A 20,179-nucleotide genomic window follows, 5' to 3' on the forward strand; every position below is an offset into this window, starting at 1 on the left:
AAGGATATCTGAGTGTCGGACCATAAAGCTGTTCTATTTACAATGGACCTGGTTACTCCATCCCCCGAACTCCTCCGACTCACTCGCTCACATGTTTTTAACCCTCACTCAACATCCTCCTTCACAGAGCATTTTACTTCTGCTTTTTAACAGCTTTAATCCTGAACCTCCCGGTTTTGGCAAAGACTTTATCCAAGATGAAAACCACCTCATGTGCTCTTGATGTCATTCCCACGAAATTTTCAAAGGATGTTTTTAACACATTTTTACACATTTCTATCAGCTCTCTTGTAGAAGGCGTTTTCCCCAGTTCTTTTAAACATGCTGTGGTCCAAGCACTTTTGAAGAAACCCAGCCTGGACCCATCACTTTTTACTAATTTTAGATAAATCTCTATTGTTATTATATGTCTTCATGTAATTTATTTGAAAGATTTCGATCAGGTTTAAGATCCGGTCACAGTACAGAGACTGCACTTTTAAAAGTCAATAATGACTTGTTTTTAGCTGCTGATAAAGGAGAAAGCGTGATTTTCATTATTTTAGATTTTACTGCAAACTTCGACACTGTTGACCACAATATTTTAATAGATCGTCTTAACTCTTGGGTTGGCATCAGAGAAACTGCACTGAGGTGGTTTTCTTCCTCCCTATTAAACAGAACCTTTGCGGTCGCCATGGGATACACCTCAAGTTCTACAGCCAGTGTCTCCTGTGGTGTACCGCAAGGGTCAGTTTTCTTACTTTTATTTTTTTTTATATTTTCCTTTTTATTAAGTTTCTCCACACTTTACAGATTTTAAATCTCCAAACACCACTGAAAGGAGAGAGATAAAACAAACAAACAGACAAATAAATAAACTAGACAAAATAAAACATACAGGTTTCAAATGTCCATCCTTCAAAGTCCAAAAGTCATTTAGGAGTGATAGTGTCAAATGAAGTCCAATTTTTTCAATCGCCGAGTTTTAAGGTCAAATCTCCATGAGTCGTATTTCCCTCATAATGTTCATCCATTGCTGCAAATCAGGAGCTTATGCTTTGCACCAGTTTCTCGTTATGGCTTTTTTACATGCAACCAACATTATTCGCATTAGATACTCATTACATGACATAACACAATCGTTTATATTTCCCAGGTACATTGTTTTTTTTAAGTGTTTGGCACAGAATAGCCAAGAATGGTTCCAATTGTTTTATTTACATTCTCCCAGTATATATTTATTTGTTAGTCCTTGAGATTGGGAAGTAAGTAAGTAAGTAAGTAATATTTATTTATATAGTGCTTTTCCAGACCAGGGTCACAAAGCGCTTAAACAAACAAAACAATACTCAAAAAAGTATATACACTTTAAAGAACAAGATAATACTGAGAACAACAAAGGAGTTCCAGAAAATCAAGGAAAAGCCTGAACAAATAGAAACGTCTTAAGATGTTTCTTAAAGGAGTCAGTAGATCCATCAAGCGCAAAGAGAGAGGAAGATCGTTCCAAAGCTTAGGAGCAACAGCCTGAAAAGATTTCTCTCCTCTGGTCCTGAACCGTGTGCGAGGAACCATAAGTAGATTCTGATCCACAGACCTCAGAGCCCGAGCTGGGGTGTAAGGCTGGATCAGATCAGTGATGTAAGGAGGAGCCTGACCATGAATAGCTCTGAAAGTAAGAACCAGAATTTTAAAGTTGATCCTGAAAGAAACTGGAAGCCAGTGAAGAGTTTTAAGGATCGGAGAAATGTGAGTTCTTCTACTTGAGCGGGTTAGAATTCTCGCTGCAGAGTTCTGAATCAACTGCAGGCGAGACAGATCCTTCTTGTTAAGACATGAAAACAAACTGTTACAATAGTCCAGACGAGAAGAAACAAACGCATGGATTACAAGCCCCATCACACCTATTTATTCGGGTAATTGGATTGTTGTGTATTTTATTCTCGGCTATTTTCCCTTCCAAATGAACTTTTTATAGTTTTGTGTAGAGTTGACTATTTGGAGTGTTCGTCTAATATTATCTCGGGCTACACGTGGTGTAATGAAGTTACTGTCGAGGCGGAGTAGTGGTGTGTAAAATGCCGAAAGTACTCACCAGTGTTGACTAATCGTTCAGTTATGTTTTGAGTCTCAGCGTAGCAACAGGTATGTCACTCCTCAGCGTCTCACTCTCAGTAAAAAGAGATCACAGGTAAAGAGGTGTGTCGACCAGTGACTCCGCCCCCCGGACCACCCATTGATTAAAACTATTACTTTCACCCTCCTCGCCCTCTACTCCCACAGGAATCAGAAAACGACAGAGATTGGAGAAATACTTGTGTAGAATATGTACTGAGGTGGAATTCAGGAATCTTGGATTGTGTCTTCTTTCTACTTCTACTACTGTCACATAAAGATCTTCTCTAGCTCTGGTTTATGTGTCCTCAAGAGAACAATAACATCACACTTTTCACCAATTCCAGTTAAGGAAATATGACTTTTAAACTAGTGTCTGCTTTTTACTAAGCTTGATTTTAAATCTTGTTTTTCTCCCTTTCTACTTATCGTCTTATCGAGGCAACATTATATAACGTTTCATGAATCGTGTAGTAGAGTTTTAACATGAAGTAGTGAGGGAATTCTTTTTCAATTTACCTGAATAAACAAACCAGAAAATGAACATTTGCTTTTATAAACAAATGTGAAAGCGGTTGTCTGGCAATTGAGGTTTTTATGGCATTGCAGTAACACGTTTGTGACACAAGGGGTCACCAGAAACAATATTTTGAAACAGATGTACTGTCGCTTTAATAAACGCCTGCAGTTGAAAGTTTAATTTGAAAAATCAATACCTTCTAGTGGTGATGTGTCGATGAAGCTTCATGAAACAGTGTCATTTTATCCAGTAGGGGGCGGCCTCAGTTAAAAATTATGTGAGTTTCAAATAGAATAACTTTTTCAAAGCAATAGATTATAGAGCAAAGAGTGACATCTAGTGGACTCAGGAAATAATGACACTGTTTCATGAAGCTTCATCGACACATCACTACTATTAATTATTAATAGGATTTTTTCATATATGATTTAGTAGCAAATTGGCCACTTATTAACCGTTATAAAGTAGTAACTCACACCTTTTTCATTGAGACGATATTAAAAATATTATTTGTAACTATAAATATGTTTTCATCAGCTTTAAAAATAAAGCTAGTGATGTGTTGCTGAAGCTTCATGAAATTTCCTGAGTAAAGTTTTTCTATTGAAACCTCACATCATTTTTAAGCTGAGGGCCTGACTGTCCTTTTAAAAAAGTATACTGTTTCATGAAGCTTCATCAACACATCATTTGTTAAATTAATATGTATGTAAACAATATGATTCTTTGAAAAATATATTTTAAATGCGATCTAATAAATATGTTTTTTATCCTGCACATTTTCCCACCTTGTCATTTAAACCTTGATGATTTTTTTAAATGTATATTATCCCCTTAATTACACATTTTATTTGTCAATAATCCTCTGATACAACATTAATGTATTTTTTTCTTTTGTAATGCATTTTTTTTCGATTAAAAAAAATATTTCGACTGTTTATTTTTTTCCTTTGCATTATTTCTTATCTAGTTAGAGTCTGGACATACTGAGAAGAATACGAAAATACTTAAAACTGAGGTAGTATTTAGGAATCTTGAATTGATAGAGAGGAGAGTGACATCTAGTGGACTCTGTTTCATGAAGCTTCATTGACACATCACTGTCATGAGTCTACATGTTCCTCCTTGTGTTTCCGGTTTTATTGTGAAATCAGCTCCCTTCTGTGTCTGTGCTAGTCTTACTTCCCCCATGTCTGAGTAGTAATTGTTCCCAGCCGTGTCTCGTTAGTCCCGCCCCCAGCTGCTGCTGATTGCTCCCCTGTCTTCTTAAGCCCCCACTCTCTGTTACGTCTTTGTCTTGTTGTCACCATTTTCTAGTTCCTGTATCCTGCCGCTAAGTATTCGTACCTTGTCTCTTACCCTTTTCCCTACCAAGACTCATTCCTGCCTGTTTTTGTATTCGACCTGTTTCTGCCCCTTGACACCGAGTTTGCCTTACCCTTGCTATTGCCTTTTGTTGCCGAATACTGGACTGTTGGACTACGCCTTTGCCTTCCCCACGGAACAAAATCAAGTCTTTGCAATTTACCTCTGCGCCTGGGTTTCTCCATTCACCTACCTGACAAATGAAGCCAGTTTGGTTTGTTTTAATCAGAGTTGACATTATTTTTTTAAATAATGGATGTATATATTTAATAATCTACATTTAGTGCAGATATCGGTCTATCACTTCCACAAATTTCTTTGTCTTTTCCTTCTTTTTGGATCACTGAGATTATAGCCTCAGAGAATACTTTTTCTAAGAGTTGAATTGAACAAGCGTAAAAGTATGTGAATTCATTAATCTCAGGAGACCTTGTACCCCGACACAGTGAAAACAAAACGTATCGTCACAAAGTCTAAATAAATCGTTTATTGTATCCTATATACTTATATATCATTATATACTACTGTACACAATCCCTGTTACCTGATCATGACGCTCTCCATGTAGGCCTTGATAGTTGTTACTACATTTTGTAATACATGAGACAACATTTGTGGAACAAAGAACATTTTTATTTAATCTGTAAGATTAAAGTAAGAGGAAAAACCTTCATTCCTGGTGGGATAGGAACATGGGACAGAATCAATTTCATATAATTTGAATTTTAGCCATGTACTTATTTTTTGTCACGTTTGTGGGTTTTGATTCTTGTACCCACGTTTCCCTGTCCCAACATATCCTTTGAGAAATAAAACACAAAAGTAAAAAATTCAGCCAAGACAAGTCTGATCCACTTAAAAATAGTTTAAATAATTAAATGTTTTTTATTCAGTCTGTAGTTTCTATTAAAGTACACATTTACATACCTGGAAGAGAGTTTTTGAATTGTCTCCCACATCCACTTCAGTAGTCAATTGTATACATGGAAAATAATTTCTTTCTGTAGTTGACCGAGAAGTCTTTCCATGTTCAAATCAATGCATTCAAATCAATTTAGCATCTTCCTATGATTAATGCATGGGAAACACATGGGTTTGGCTTGTTTTTATGCTCCTTTTTCTCTACAATTTATCATTCTAGTGATCATTTACATTGTTGTATTCCTCTTGTTATTAAATACTGTCTAGCCACTGAAAATATGTCTTCTGAACACATCTCTTTGTATGATGTCTCTAAAGGCACAGCAACAATGTCATGAATGCGATGTCTCCTTCAAGCAGAACCACCTCTCTCCAAATATCTGCAAGGATCCTGCTGAGCAGCTGTATAATATACAGTACTTAACCATATTTCATTTTATTGAAACACACAATATAGCATTGTATCAAGTCAACGCCCAAAAAATTATACCTCCAGTATTGAGCAACTGCTGTCTCTTTTCCAGGGGATCTACAAAGAACACATCATGTTCAGAAATCTGACTAGTTTATGAGCAGAGAGTCACATTATTATTTGACTTACAGCAACGGTTGGTGTGTTCAATTCCGGCTGCTTTGTCTGGAAAAAAAAATGGAAAGAAGGTTTTATTTAAAATAAAAATAGCCAAAGTCATTTGATACTTGGTATTATGTACTTTTTGACTTTGACTGCAGTAACGGGGAAGCCTCAAGAGTGGTTGCACAGTCCAGACAACAATTCTTCTGCCTCCTTTGTCCAAAATGCAAACCACTGCAAATGCCTGGTCGTGACATTAGTTGAGTTAGGTGTAACTTCAGTATAGATAACTTACTCCATTGAAAAGAAATTCACTCTTGGTAGAGATGCAGAAGGCATACTACGGATTGATGTTGAACAGATATATACATACAGTGAAATCATGGCCAAACATCTCTGTCCAATCTTCTGTAGTAGATTATAGGTTAGGTAGAACTTTATTGATCCCTCAGTAGGTCTCCTTTGGGAAATTGTTTAAAATTAAATGGTTTATAACCCTTATACAAACTTTTATTTTCAGAAAAACACATTTCTGGTAGATTTAACTTTAAAATTGCCTCTAGGTAAAATTACCTGAAGAAAAGGAGCACCACCTTTGAGTCTTAGTCCAAAGGAAACTATTACATTCATGTGGATAATAATTAATTCAATTCAATTCAATTCAATTCAATTTTATTTAAAGTGTCTTATCATAAAAAAGTTACCTCAAGACACTATACAGTTGAAATAAGACTTTAGTTGATTAAGGAAAAATAGATCCCAGCAATTCAACAAAGAGCAAGAAGCGAAACACTGTACAGTGAGCTATGGCGAGGAAAAACTTCCTTTTAGAAGCAGAAACCTCGAGCGGAACCAGACTCATTGTTGACGGCCTGCCGCTTTGACCGGCTGAGAGGAAGGATGGTCTTTTTAATTAACTATGAAACACTACTTTGAATCAATCTCATTTACTAAAGTCACTTCTTGTTGTCCTGATTATTGTCCTTTACTGAGTAAGAGGCTCTTAAATTGCCTTTTCTGAGATGAGAAACTGTTGTATCCCTTCACTGTTTGGATTGTTTCGTACCCACCGAGGGTTATGAGGAAGATGTTTGACTTAAATCTCACATGTACATTATTCTGATGAACACAAAGAGCAAACAGAAGTTATTTCCAGTCCTCACATTTATCTTAACAAAAAGAAAGTTGCTACGAGTGTCACCGTCTATTCCAGGTTGTTTTCCACGTATTGTTTTGTGCTTCCAGACGAATGGAAAACAAATGATTGTATGATATGGTCACAGGTCCTTTCAAGAAATCCAGTTCATGAAGATTCATTATTAAAGTGTTTTTAAGTAGCCTTTGGTTTGTGTATATAAGCTGTATTAATTTCTTCAAAACTATGAAAAGTTTTAGGCTTCACTTGATTTTGAAAATTCATAAAAACCTTTTATGTGTTTTGTCCATAGGTTTGTGATTCAAGGAAATACATTTTACTGAAGGAAGTTTTTGTGTCCGACTAAATACTAAACTAATCACTGGCTGTTCAGAATGTGGCGTTCATGGCTCGGACGTTCCTGTAGCAGCTTCGTGAGATTGATCCATGTGAAGAGTGGTGTACATACACACTGTATTTAATACAAGTGATTCTCAAAAGCCTCTATGTGGGTCCGTGTCATGTCGTGGTGGGGAAACTAGATTGTAGTGGTCCCTCTGGACGGGGGATCGTGAAGGTCCCATATGTGATATTTGTCGTCACGCATCGTCCCCTGTGTTAGAAACATGCAGGATCCAGAGCAACCTCACACCCTGTGATACACTTAATGCCAAAACGCCTTCACATCATCTTGACCATCGTTACTGTACACACACCAATGTCTCAGGAAGGAATCTTGTTGTGTGCTTGGCCTGTCCATTGTATATGTTCTGTGCTGCCCCCCCACTATGTTACTTACACACACATCTCTGCAATTGCAATTTTGTCAAGATTATCAAGCGACTTTGATAAAAAAACAAAAACATTTAATGATTATTGTTGTGTCGTGTGAATCACTTTAATAACCACATTCTGCTGTATTTGAGTCCCAAGTGTTGCCTTCAGTTTCCTCCAGCAGGAAAGAATGTTGCTGTTGTTTCTTCTAAATAATGATAAAAAATAAAACATCAGGTCTATATAAAGTGCTCAAAGTAAACAAATAATAAAGTATTATATAAGAATTATATGATTCACCAACACATGTCATCTTCAGGGTGTGACACCCCTGATGTCAACACAAAGGACGATGTGTCTGTTAAAGGATAAAGAAAGACTAAAATGCTGCTAACTGTAATCTGAGAGAACATTGCTCCCTCTAGTGGTGATTTAAGATAATTCACTGCCCTGTCAATAATTCTGCAAGGACTAAGATAAGTTTTCCTCGCTGCAGGGATGGAGTGAACCACGACAGGTGATGATAGAGTGACTCGTGTGTTTATTTATTAACAATGGCTCCATCTAGTGGTACAACTGTAGATTACAGTCAATGTTTTACAATCCAACTCTTGAACACATCACAGGAAGTAAATACTTGTTGTTTGTAATAATGGATCCGTAAAAACGGAAAACAAATTATTTTCAATCCTGTTATATATTAGAGGCTTCAATAAGCACCACTGTTGTACGGCGTGTTCTTCCTACTCTGACATGCTGGTCATCCAAAACTAGTGATGGTTAGATGAAGCTTCACTAACAGTGTCATCATTTTTAATGCTCAGTAGGTGGCGCCCCCGTTTAAAAATTAAATGAGGTTTAATCCAAGTGTTTATTATTAAATGTTTAAATATTAAATATATTTATTGAAGTTCTCAGGCTCAGCTCCAGCTACTGTTTCCACATCAAAGACATTGAAAGTGTCAGTGAACAAGTGCAAGATTTACACTGAGAGACTGAGATCTTTCACTACAAACAGATTTAAAATATAGATTCATTTAAGCGTTTATATGAATAATTCTTCTCATGTGGACTTCAATCCAAGAGTTACAGACGAGCAGTATGCAGGTATTTGGATGTTTTCAAGTGTCTTTTTGGACGAAGATGAAGACGAAGACAACTGAGCTCCAGTCGCTACATTAAAATGAACAAACATTTTTGTCTATGACTCTAAAAAGAACAGATCACTCTCAAAATAATCCCGACAGGCGACATGAGGGCGAGTAGAACATTAGTTTGAATTTTGCGTGAATTATTACTTCAGACGTGTGACATAAAAAGACAACAAAAGACTTAAAACATCACATGATTCCAGAACTGTTGTAATAGTTTTATTTTACCTAAAATTACATGATTAAATAATGTTGAATACATTGAACTGTTACTTTAACAACACACTTTCATTTGCAGTTAATAAAAGAAAAACTCTCTAAACTGGATCAAGATTATCTCACGATGCATTTGTCAAAGTGTAGATTCACTTGTCGATTATAACAATAATGACCCGTTTATAAAATATAATATAGTGTGATTTTGAGAAGATTGTGCAAAGAACTGTATGTTTTGAAGCTGTTTGCCTAGAGGATTGAATTTGTTGTTTTTAATTCATGTTTCTCTCGCTCTGTTCCTCTGATGACATCATTTCCAGGCGACAGATGAGATGAAGTCAATCTGTCACGATCATGTTTAGCTACTGTTGAGAAGTACAGTTTGAAAAAATAACCATTAAACCACTTACTTTCAGTGTTAAAGAGGTTTAACTAGAGAACGATCATAAAAGTCACAAACATAGAAACAAACGTGAAACAAATCCAGCAGGTATGTTAGGCAACATTTTACTTAACAACATATTTTCTTCATTTTCTTCTGAGATTAAGTAAGTAAGTAAGTAATTTTTATTTGTATAGCGCTTTTCCAGACCAGGTCACTCTGATAGTCTCACTTCCTCTCCACCTCCAGTCGCAGCTTTTCAAACCTGTCAGGATGATCCAGATAATCCTGATCCTCCATCAAGTTCCTGTTGTCGTTGGACAGTAGGAGGCGCTGCTGTGTGTGAGTCCAGTGAGAGTGAAGACTGAGAGAAGAAGAGACATGAGGTGATGATGGTGGAAGAACAGACGTTGTCTTGACGATCATATACTGATCCAAACTGAGACGAGTCAATGTTCTGTCAAAATTCTTCTGAGAACTTGAGAGAAGAACCATGTGACTGAAACATCCCAGAATAATCTTGGATGTCAGATTTGAAGATGAAGTCAGCAGCTAAACTAGCATGTAGCTAACATGAGTCTAGTCTAGTTGTGATGAAGATGTTCAAGTGAACACATGATTCAATATGAAGTGATTCATGTGTGAAATGATGTTTAAAGTGACTCAACATTGTGAGTTGATGATCAAACTCACGTCTGATTTCAAATATTTGACAGAAATATTTCTTTGTTCTCCACTGACAGTCAAACTGAAACAATGTTGATGTTGAAGCTCCTGAAGAGCTTTGAGCTGAAGAACTTGAAGATTTGGAATCAGAGCTTCACTTGATACTGTAACTGTGAGTCTTTAACATCTGCACGTTTGTTCTGGAATCTTCTTCATCAAGTCCATGTCCACAAAGACCTTCAACTGCTGTGTCAGCAGAAGAGCTTTGATGTTGAAGTCTATCAATGGAATCAAACTTACCATTCATCGATGAAGGTCTAACATATGTGGTCCACAGTTGTCCAGCCTGGAGGAAGAAAGAGTCAGAAGATCAGATTCATTTGATTCAGATGTTTCATGAATATTGTTTCATTCTCAGTGGACGACTCAGTCATGACTGTTGATGACAACAAAGATGGATCTATAAACAGGCTGCTCAGTCTCAACTGTCTCCTTCATGCTTCCACTGGTGTCCAGCAGGAGAACATGGAGGAACTCAGAGTTTGGATTCATGTGCTAGGTTCAGATGAAGAGTCTGAGCATCAAATGTTCAGTCTGAAGATCTTTGGAGTTCAGTCAGTGAGTTCTGCTGCTCTGTTCATACCTGAGAGTCTCAAGTCTCCAGTCTGGACTCTTCAGTCCAGCAGACAGCAGCTCCAGTCCTGGTCCACCTGGATGATTCTTGCTCAGGTCCAGTTCTCTCAGGTGGGATGGGTTCAATGTCAGAGCTGAGGCCAGAGAAGAACAACCTCTCTCTGAGATCTGACACTCTGACAGACTGAAATGAAGGAGAAACACTTTGAGAAACTTATCAGAACCAAGAGAAGATGATGTTCTGACCTGAGAGTCTCCAGGTGACAGTGTGGACTCTTCAGTCCAGCAGACAGCAGCTCCACTCCTGGATCATACAGGTAGTTGTTACTCAGGTCCAGTAGAGTCAGACTAGAGGACGGAGAGCTGAGGACTGAGGACAGAAGTGAACAACTTCTCTCTGACAGTCCACACCAGCTCAGCCTGTGAAAGAGACGAGTTTCATCAATGATTAGTCGACTTAATGGTTGAATATTTGGTGACCAGTCGACTGTTAAAATAGTCGTAGACCTCATGAACAACAGATGAACCATTAGAGAAGAACAGAGACAACAACGGTGGAAAAAACAAACGATGAAAACAAATCAAAGACAAACCTCAAGATTCCACTCTAAAGTGTTTTGTCTTCTACGAGACAGATGACGTGAGAACACTGGATAAAGAATATGCAACGACTGTTGTTTTGATTATTATTCATTTTCATTTAAAGTTGACGCTTGTTTGTTTATCATTACAATGATTTATTAAGATGATATTTTAATAAACTACGTAACATCTTTCCCTGCTACACAAACATACAAATGTATCTATGAGCTGCTTCACTGAAGAACAAAGTGATGACAGACTTTGACTCGTGTTTCCACCTCTGACTTTACATTTGAGCTTTGATGATGTAGAAAAGATGAAGTTCTGACCTGAGAGTCTCCAGGTGACAGTGTGGACTCTTCAGTCCAGCAGACAGCAGCTCCACTCCTGGATCCTTCAGTTTGTTGACACTCAGGTCCAGTAGAGTCAGACTAGAGGACGGAGAGCTGAGGACTGAGGACAGAAGTGAACAACTTCTCTCTGACAGTCGACAGTAGTTCAGCCTGTGAAAGAGACGAGTTTCATCAACAAGTGACTTTTTTATTTCTTTATTTAAAAACAATCAACTATTTACTTTCATAAGATCATGTTCAAATGTTTGTTTGAATATTTATCAGGTTGGTATAAATGAGGGTGAAAAGTTGAACATGATGACAGAAACACAAACATGAAGAAGGAGTAACAACAATGTTGAGGTTGTGGTTTGTTGTTAAATATTTACTTTAGAAAAACAGACTTTCCTACAAACTAGTGAGACATCATTGATTTATGCTGAATTGTTGGAACATGAACAAGAATTTCACTGAATGTTTTCATGTAATCAACTTGATCTTGATTAATCAAATAAAATAAAATAAAGTGTTTTTCAACATTCAGTTCATGAGCTGAAAATAAATAATAAACAGGAAGTGACATTTATCAACACATCGTCTGCGAACAAGGAAATCTGGCTCAGTTGCTTCATCAACCAGGAAACAAGAGATGAGACGACACTCGTCTAGTTTCTCTCCAGATATTAGAAACATGACATTTATTTCTATCTTCATTTCTCCTGAGAGACAAGAAACCAGATGAACTGTGGACCAGACATGACGAGAGAAGATGATGTTCTGACCTGAGAGTCTCCAGGTGACAGTGTGGACTCTTCAGTCCAGCAGACAGCAGCTCCACTCCTGGATCCTGCAGCTTGTTGTGACTCAGGTCCAGTAGAGTCAGACTAGAGGACGGAGAGCTGAGGACTGAGGACAGAAGTGAACAACTTCTCTCTGACAGTTCACACAAGTCCAGCCTGTGAAGGAGACGAGTTTCATCAACAAGTGACTTTTTCAATTTTCTATTTGACAAGAATTGAAAGAGTTTATTTAAAGACAAACTCAACTATTTACATCTTAACCAAGATGGCGCCGCACGAGCAGCAGCTGGTTACAACAGCTCCCTCTTTCTTCTTACTTTTTATTACACTTTTTCCATTTTTTTGGCGTCTTTTTAATTTTTTCTTTAGAGTGGTCGGATCTTGTTGCCGTTGTGCACAAAACGAGACCACTTTTACAACTTTTGCATACGGTTTTCTGCTATTTTCGTCACTTTTGGGAACTCCGTCGGCAGACACGCTCAGCAGGTCTATTGTTTACACAAGGGATCAGCTGTTGGGGTTGCGCAACACCGCTCTCTCTCTCTCGCGGAATGGACGATTCCCGTGGAAATCAAGAGAAAAAGACTCGGATGCAGAGCAGGTCGGATGAAACAAGAGAAGAAACGTAGGTTCCGTCCCTTTATTCCATCGATCATCATGGGAAATGTACGTTCGATCGTGAATAAAACGGACGAGCTTGCTGCGCTGACCCGGCATCAGAGAGACTTCCGTGAGAGCAGCCTTCTATGTTTCACGGAGACCTGGCTGACGGAGAAGATCCCAGACTCTGTTGTTTCCCTGGTGGGGTTCAAGATGGTTCGTGCGGACCGGGACATGGATGGAAAGAGGAGAGGAGGAGGAGTGGCGGTGTTTATTAATGAGAGATGGAGCGATCCCGCGCATGTCTCCATTAAAGAACAAGTGTGCACTAAGGACATAGAGTTTGTTGCGGTGGGCATCCGCCCGTATTACATCCCGAGGGAGTTCTCACATGTGATTGTGTTCACTGTTTACATTCCTCCCTCTGCGGACGCAGCCGCAGCGAGCGAAAGGCTGAGCGCCTCAGTGTCGGACCTGCAGCTCAAACACCCGAACTCTCTCCTGCTCATTAACGGGGATTTCAACCATGCCTCACTCTCCTCCATTCTTCCCACCTTCACACAATACGTGAAGTGCCACACCCGGGAGGACAAGACTCTGGACCTTTTGTATGCAAATGTAAAAGGTGCCTACACCTCCACCGCCCTGCCCCCCCTCGGCCGCTCTGATCACAACCTGATACACCTTCAATGACCATTCCACGGATTACATAAAGTTCTGTGAGGACAACGTCACACCGACTCGCAAGGTGCGGTGCTTTGCCAACACCAAGCCATGGGTGACCCCTCAACTTCAAGTTCTGCTGAACAAGAAGAAGAGGGTGTTTGCTTCAGGGAGCAGAGAGGAGCTTAAAGAGGTCCAGCAAGAGCTCAAGAAGGCGATCAGGATGGCCAAGGAGGAATACAAGAGGAAACTGGAGGAGCAACTGGCGCAGGGCAACACAAGGGATGTGTGGAAAGGCCTGAAGAACATCTCAGGTCATGGCCAGAGTGGAGCCAGAGCCACAGCAGGGGGAGACCAAAGATGGGCCACTGAACTTAACCAGTATTTCAACCGGTTTGATCAGGGCCCCCCTCCCCCCTCCATCTCTGCCCCCCACTCTTCACAAAGCTGTTTTTCCCCTGCTTCAGCCCCCTCCCCCCAACTTTTCTCACCTCCAAGCCACCTTTCTCCCCCCCAACACGCCCTACTTCAGCTGCCCAACCCCCCACAGCCACCTCTCTCTGTTACATCTGAACAGATGAGGAGAGAATTAAGGCGACTGAAGATCAGGAAAGCTGCTGGACCAGATGGACTCAGCCCCAGACTTCTCAGGGACTGTGCTGATCAACTTTGTGAGTTGGTCACACACATCTTCAACCTGAGCCTCAAACTGGAGAAGGTCCCGGTCCAGTGGAAGACCTCCTGTGTGGTTCCGGTTCCCAAGGCGGTGCACGCGAAGGAACCAAGCCACTTCAGACCAGTCGCCCTGACCTCCCATCTGATGAAGACCTTGGAGAGGCTGGTACTCCGCGAGCTACGCACGACGGTGAGCTCTGCGTTGGATCCGCTGCAGTTCGCCTACAGGCCAAAGATGGGGGTGGACGACGCCGTCATCTAACTGCAGCACCGGGCACTGACTCATCTGGAAGCCGCCGGTAGCACTGTGAGAGTCATGTTTTTTGACTTCTCAAGTGCTTTCAACACCATCCAGTCGACGCTGCTAAGGAAGAAGATGGAGGACGCAGGAGTTGGGACACAGCTGGCAGCATGGACGATGGACTACCTCACCAACAGGCCGCAGTATGTGAGGCTGCAGGACTGCAGGTCTGAGGTGACCATCTGCAGCACCGGGGTGCCTCAAGGGACAGTGCTGTGACCTTTCCTTTTTTCCCTCTACACGGCGGACTTTACCTATGACTCCAGCAGCTGTCACCTCCAGAAGTTTTCTGACGACTCGGCCATTGTGGGCTGCGTGTCTGGGGGGGGGCGAGCTGGAGTACAGGTCAGTCATCAAGGACTTTGTTGACTGGTGTGAGAGCAACTACCTTTGCTTAAACACCGGTAAGACAAGGGAGATGGTGATTGACTTCAGGAAAAAGTCCCCACCACATCAACCGGTGAGCATCCAGGGCTCGGACATTGAGCTAGTGGACAGCTTCAAATACCTCGGTGTTCACCTCAACAATAAACTGAACTGGTCCACACACATCAACGCCGTGTACAAGAAGGGCCAAAGTCGCCTCCACCTCCTGGGGAGACTGAGGTCCTTCGGAGTGTGCAGACCACTTTTAAGGACCTTTTATGACTCCGTGGTAGCCTCTGCTATCCACTACGCTGTGGTCTGCTGGGGAGTAGGCAGCACGGACCGGGACAGGAAGAGACTGAACAGGCTGGTCACGAGGGCCGGCTCTGTCCTGGGCCGCTCGCTGGACTCGGTGGAGGAGGTGGGAGAGAGGAGGACACTCTCCAGACTATCCTCCATCAGGGCCAGCTCCTTCAGTGGCAGGCTCAGGCACCCCCAGTGTAGGACGGAGCGTTATAGAAGGTCCTTCATCCCAAATGGTGTCAGGATATTTAACTCTCTACTTTAAATATCCTGATGCTAATCCGTAGTGTGTTTTTCCTCTTGTGTGTTTTATTTTATTTTTTACTTTTTTTGTTTTTATTTTTATTTTATTTTATTCTATTGTATTTTGTTAATAGTGTTAAATTTCTAATTTTGTAAATAATTGTATATTTTTAAGATCTTTTTTATTTTATTTTGTATTATCTCTTTTATTTTTATTTTTTTCCTTGCACTTTATTTTTTTAAACTGCGCTGTTGTAAAAGTGTGTTTCCCCTCTGGGGATGAATAAAGCTTTTCTATTCTATTTCTATTCTAAGATCTTCAGTTGTGGTTTGTTGTCTGCTTCCTCTCTAAAATAGTTCAGTCAAAGATTCTTTCAAACCTTTGATACCAACTATTGACACGTCATTGATTCATGCTGGACTTTTGAACATCAACAAGTGTTTGATTGAATGTGTTCATGTTATGGTTGATTTGATGTTGATGGACCAGATGAAGAGAAACTATGGAAGTATATCAGTGTCATCACAATATTGAATGGTTTCAACCTTTCAAATGTTGAATTACTTTTTTGAATAATTGAATATTAGATAATTAATACATTTGTATATTAAAGGTTGAATTTATTTTTATTGAAAAATAATAATGATATTTTAAATGAGTCAAAGTTTTTCACAAATAGAGTTTAATATTGTAATTAACAAGTATCCTTTTAAATGAAATATAAAAATGTCAAAGTGTTTAAAATCCAATATAAATGCTGGTATAACAGAGTCACCAGACAAAACCAAAAGAGCTACTTGATCGTACTTTCAGCCAATCATGTGACACATAGACGATCATGTGACATCAAAACATCTATTTAGATATTTTCCTGACAACGTGTCAACTTTTTTTTAAGGTCTGGAGTTTAAAAAGTCTTTCACTACATCTCAAGATCAATCTGTGGTTTCTGCCTGTAATAGACGTATCAGTCTGTGTAAGAAAAATAATTGAATCAAGATTATTTATTTTTGAATTATTATAAATTAGAATATTTAACTCTAAGTGTAAAAAATGATTCTATTATTCAATGAAAACAAAACCAACCTTTCAATATTTTAATTATTGGATAAAATTATTCAGAAAATAATTCTATGGTTAAAAAAATACAACATTTCAATAAAATGAAATGTTAAATTCTATCCTTCAATTCTCTGATGACACTGATCTACTTGCATAAGAAACAAAGCAAATGTTTTTCAATATTCAGTTCATGAGCTGAAAATAGATTCAACTGCTCCAACAGGAAGTGACATTTATCAACACGTCATATTCAAAGTAGGAAATCTACACTTTTCTCTCTTAATGTTTGATCTTGAAAATGTTGAAAACCATGATCAACTTGATGAGACTGATTGTTGCAACAGTCACATGTCAGGAGAATGATCACAGATACCATCAGCACAATGGACTCAACAAGAAATGGAGACACATGTGTTCAGTGTGAAGTGAAGTAGTTGTAGATGAGCCTCACAAATCATTGGAGAAAGACATTTCTTACCAACATGTTAGTTTTCACACCCATATATAACCTGAGCACAAATATTGATATTTTCTTACAACACACTTGGTTGTCACGTCAATACTTCATCTCTCCTGTCCTGTTTGTGGGGGCGCTAATCCTCTAAATGAGGGTGAAGAAGTCGTAACCAGCGGCTGATGAAGATGACGAGTTAACAATAGTGTCAGTACACGATGAGGGCAGCCTACACTGTACAAAAACAAACAACTCACCACACATGGATTTCCTAAATGTTACAAAATAAAATGTTCATATCTGGATCTACTACCTGAAAGAATCAATAATCAAACAGAAATATCTTCTTCACATTTGAAGTTAATCTTACAGCAAATGACATCAACTTTCATTGATCTCTTTACATCCACCACACATGATGACTTTAACCACGTCTTTAAAATGATCATCAATATATGATTTGACTGTTAACTGATGCTTTTACAAAACTATACTTTCTATACGTGTCAGTGAAATTAAGTTATTTATAATTGTATTATTGATCTTTATTTTATAATGATTTTATTCACACAGTTGTAAATTAAATTAAAATAAAAACAGTCATTTATGTAAACAATTGAATTTGAAATGACTTGTTAATGTAGTTCAGTTAGTCAAAGTCACCACTCTGAGTGTTTTCTCTGTCACAAGACAAATAATAGTAAAGTAGTTTTGTTTCATAAAAAGAAACTTCATGAAAAATTGAAGAAAAATGTAAGAATGATGCAATTAGTCGACTTAATGGTTTCAATATTTGGTGACCAGTCGACTGTTAAAATAGTCGTAGACCTCATGAACAACAGATGAACCATAAGAGAAGAACAGGGACAACAACGGTGGAAAAAACAAACGATGAAAACAAATCAAAGACAAACCTCAAGATTCCACTCTAAAGTGTTTTGTCTTCTACGAGACAGATGACGCGAGAACACTGGATAAAGAATAAGCAACGACTGTTGTTTTGATTATTATTCATTATCATTTAATGTTGACGTTTGTTTGTTTATCATTACAATGATTTATTAAGATGATATTTTTATAAACTACGTAACATCTTTACCTGCTACACAAACATACAAATGTATATATGAGCTGCTTCACTGAAGAACAAAGTGATGACAGACTTTGACTCGTGTTTCCACCTCTGACTTTACATTTGAGCTTTGATGATGTAGAAAAGATGATGTTCTGACCTGAGAGTCTCCAGGTGACAGTGTGGACTCTTCAGTCCAGCAGACAGCAGCTCCACTCCTGGATCCTGCAGATTGTTTCTACTCAGGTCCAGTAGAGTCAGACTAGAGGACGGAGAGCTGAGGACTGAGGACAGAAGTGAACAACTTCTTTCTGACAGTCCACAACTGCTCAGCCTGTGAAAGAGACGAGTTTCATCAACAAGTGACTTTTTCAATTTTCTATTTGACAAGAATTGAAAGAGTTTATTTAAAGACAAACTCAACTATTTTCATTGATAAGATCTTCAGTTGTGGTTTGTTGTCTGCTTCCTCTCTAATATAGTTCAGTCAAAGTTTCTTTCAAACCTTTGATTCCAACTATTGACACGTCATTGATTCATGCTGGACTTTTGAACATCAACAAGTGTTTGATTGAATGTGTTCATGTTATGGTTGATTTGATGTTGATGGACCAGATGAAGAGAAACTATGGAAGTATATCAGTGTCATCACAATATTGAATGGTTTCAACCTTTCAAATGTTGAATTACTTTTTTGAATAATTGATTATTAAATAATTAAATAATTTGTATATTAAAGGTTGAATTTATTTTCATTGAAAAATAATAATATATTTTTTAATGGAGTAAAACTTTTTACACACATATAGTTTAATATTGTTATTTTAGTAATAAATAAAATGAAAAAAATGCAAGATTCAATATTTTTGACAAGTGGCTTTTTTAATTTAATATACAAATGTGAAAGTGTTTAAAATCCAATATATATTCAAATTATTTAATTAAATGATTCAGAAAATATTTCTATGGTTAAAAATACAACATTTTAATAAAATTAAATGTTAAATTCAATCCTTCAATTCTCTGATGACACTGATCTACTTGCATAAAAAACAAAGCAAATGTTTTTCAATATTCAGTTCATGAGCTGAAAATAGATTCAACTGCTCCAACAGGAAGTGACATTTATCAACATATTTAGCTTCAAAAGAAGCTTAAAGTAATACCTGACATGAATATTTTAAATTAAATACATGCAGTCGGACAAAGAGGACTATGAAAACAAACCCCTTTGATTTTATTGTTTATTTTTATAGAAAACATTTCCTGGGAAAAAGGCAAGAGTTGATTTTTTGTATGAAACAGTAAAGTTAAATAAAGCTGCATTTTTATTGATGTAACCTTCGTCGTTTTGTTTCATTCAAAAAATTCATGTCAATTTAAGATGAAGATTTTGTAGAAATCAGGCTCAGAGCTGCTGTGAAGGTCATACATGCTAACTTAAGTTTATTTACTATAAATAAATGTTTTGTACACATTCATTTGTGTATACGCAGTATAATTAATGAGGCCACATGTTTCTACTAATGTCTTCTGAACCAGTGGGCAACAGGTTGAGGGTTCAATTCCAGGCTGACCTGACATCCTTTTTCCTGATCATAAAACATGAATCAAAACTCTTCTTAGTCTTTAAACATGTTTACATGTATTTGTGTTGTGTTTCTCTGAGTCTTTCAGAATCTATGTTTTCATCACTGATCCTCTGTCTCACATCAATTGAATGCATCAGGGATGAGAGGGCCCTGACCAAGAAGGATGAACCAATAGCAAATGTTACAGAATAAGTCAGTGGTTGACTTTCTGTCTTCAAGTATTTCATTGGTCAACAGCTGCAGAATGATGAACTCAGCAAAGTTTGTGTGTTTCATGTCCTTCAGTTGAAGATAAACAAACACAAAAGTTCATTCAGGGAACAAGCGAAGAAAACATTGAGACAGAAGCAGTTGTTAGTGCTGTGATAGTCCCACATTCTGACCACATTCAACTTTGAAATATGTTCTTTTGATTATTATTCATTTTCATTTAAAGTTGACACTTGTTTGTTTATCATAACAATGATTTATTAAGATGATATTTTTATAAACTACGTAACATCTTTACTTTTCAATTCTCTATTTGACAAGAATGAACTAAATACATCATAAAATCACCATCAGATTTTGTATGAATATTTGAGGAAGGTTTGTCTAAATTAGGATCTATTTGTTAAACACGATGACAAACACAACAATCATCAAAGAGTAAATCAAACATTCATGTTTAGTTCATATCATCAGAAATGTTTGAACAAC

The 20,179-nt window shown here is 38.1% G+C and overlaps 1 protein-coding gene across 3 annotated transcripts in view; it reads right to left on the minus strand.

Moving 5' to 3' along the window:
• Positions 1–8,742: 8,742 nt before the first annotated feature.
• LOC148085243 (protein NLRC3-like) overlaps positions 8,743–20,179 on the minus strand; it is a 72,573-nt gene continuing 61,136 nt past the window's right edge. For all 3 annotated transcript variants that reach the window (XM_087783379.1, XM_087783383.1, XM_087783381.1), the window contains 7 exons: positions 18,049–18,222; positions 12,131–12,304; positions 11,346–11,519; positions 10,681–10,854; positions 10,445–10,618; positions 10,102–10,147; positions 8,743–9,499 (listed from right to left, as the gene is read on the minus strand). In XM_087783379.1, the coding sequence (XP_087639505.1) occupies positions 10,105–10,147; positions 10,445–10,618; positions 10,681–10,854; positions 11,346–11,519; positions 12,131–12,304; positions 18,049–18,222 (913 nt within the window). In that variant the 3' untranslated portion in view covers positions 8,743–9,499; positions 10,102–10,104. The remainder of the gene's footprint in view (positions 9,500–10,101; positions 10,148–10,444; positions 10,619–10,680; positions 10,855–11,345; positions 11,520–12,130; positions 12,305–18,048; positions 18,223–20,179) is intronic.

The sequence above is a fragment of the Callionymus lyra genome, chromosome 2 (genome assembly GCF_982586985.1).
Source record: "Callionymus lyra chromosome 2, fCalLyr1.hap1.1, whole genome shotgun sequence".
In the NCBI taxonomy this organism is placed as follows: Eukaryota; Metazoa; Chordata; class Actinopteri; order Syngnathiformes; family Callionymidae; genus Callionymus; species Callionymus lyra.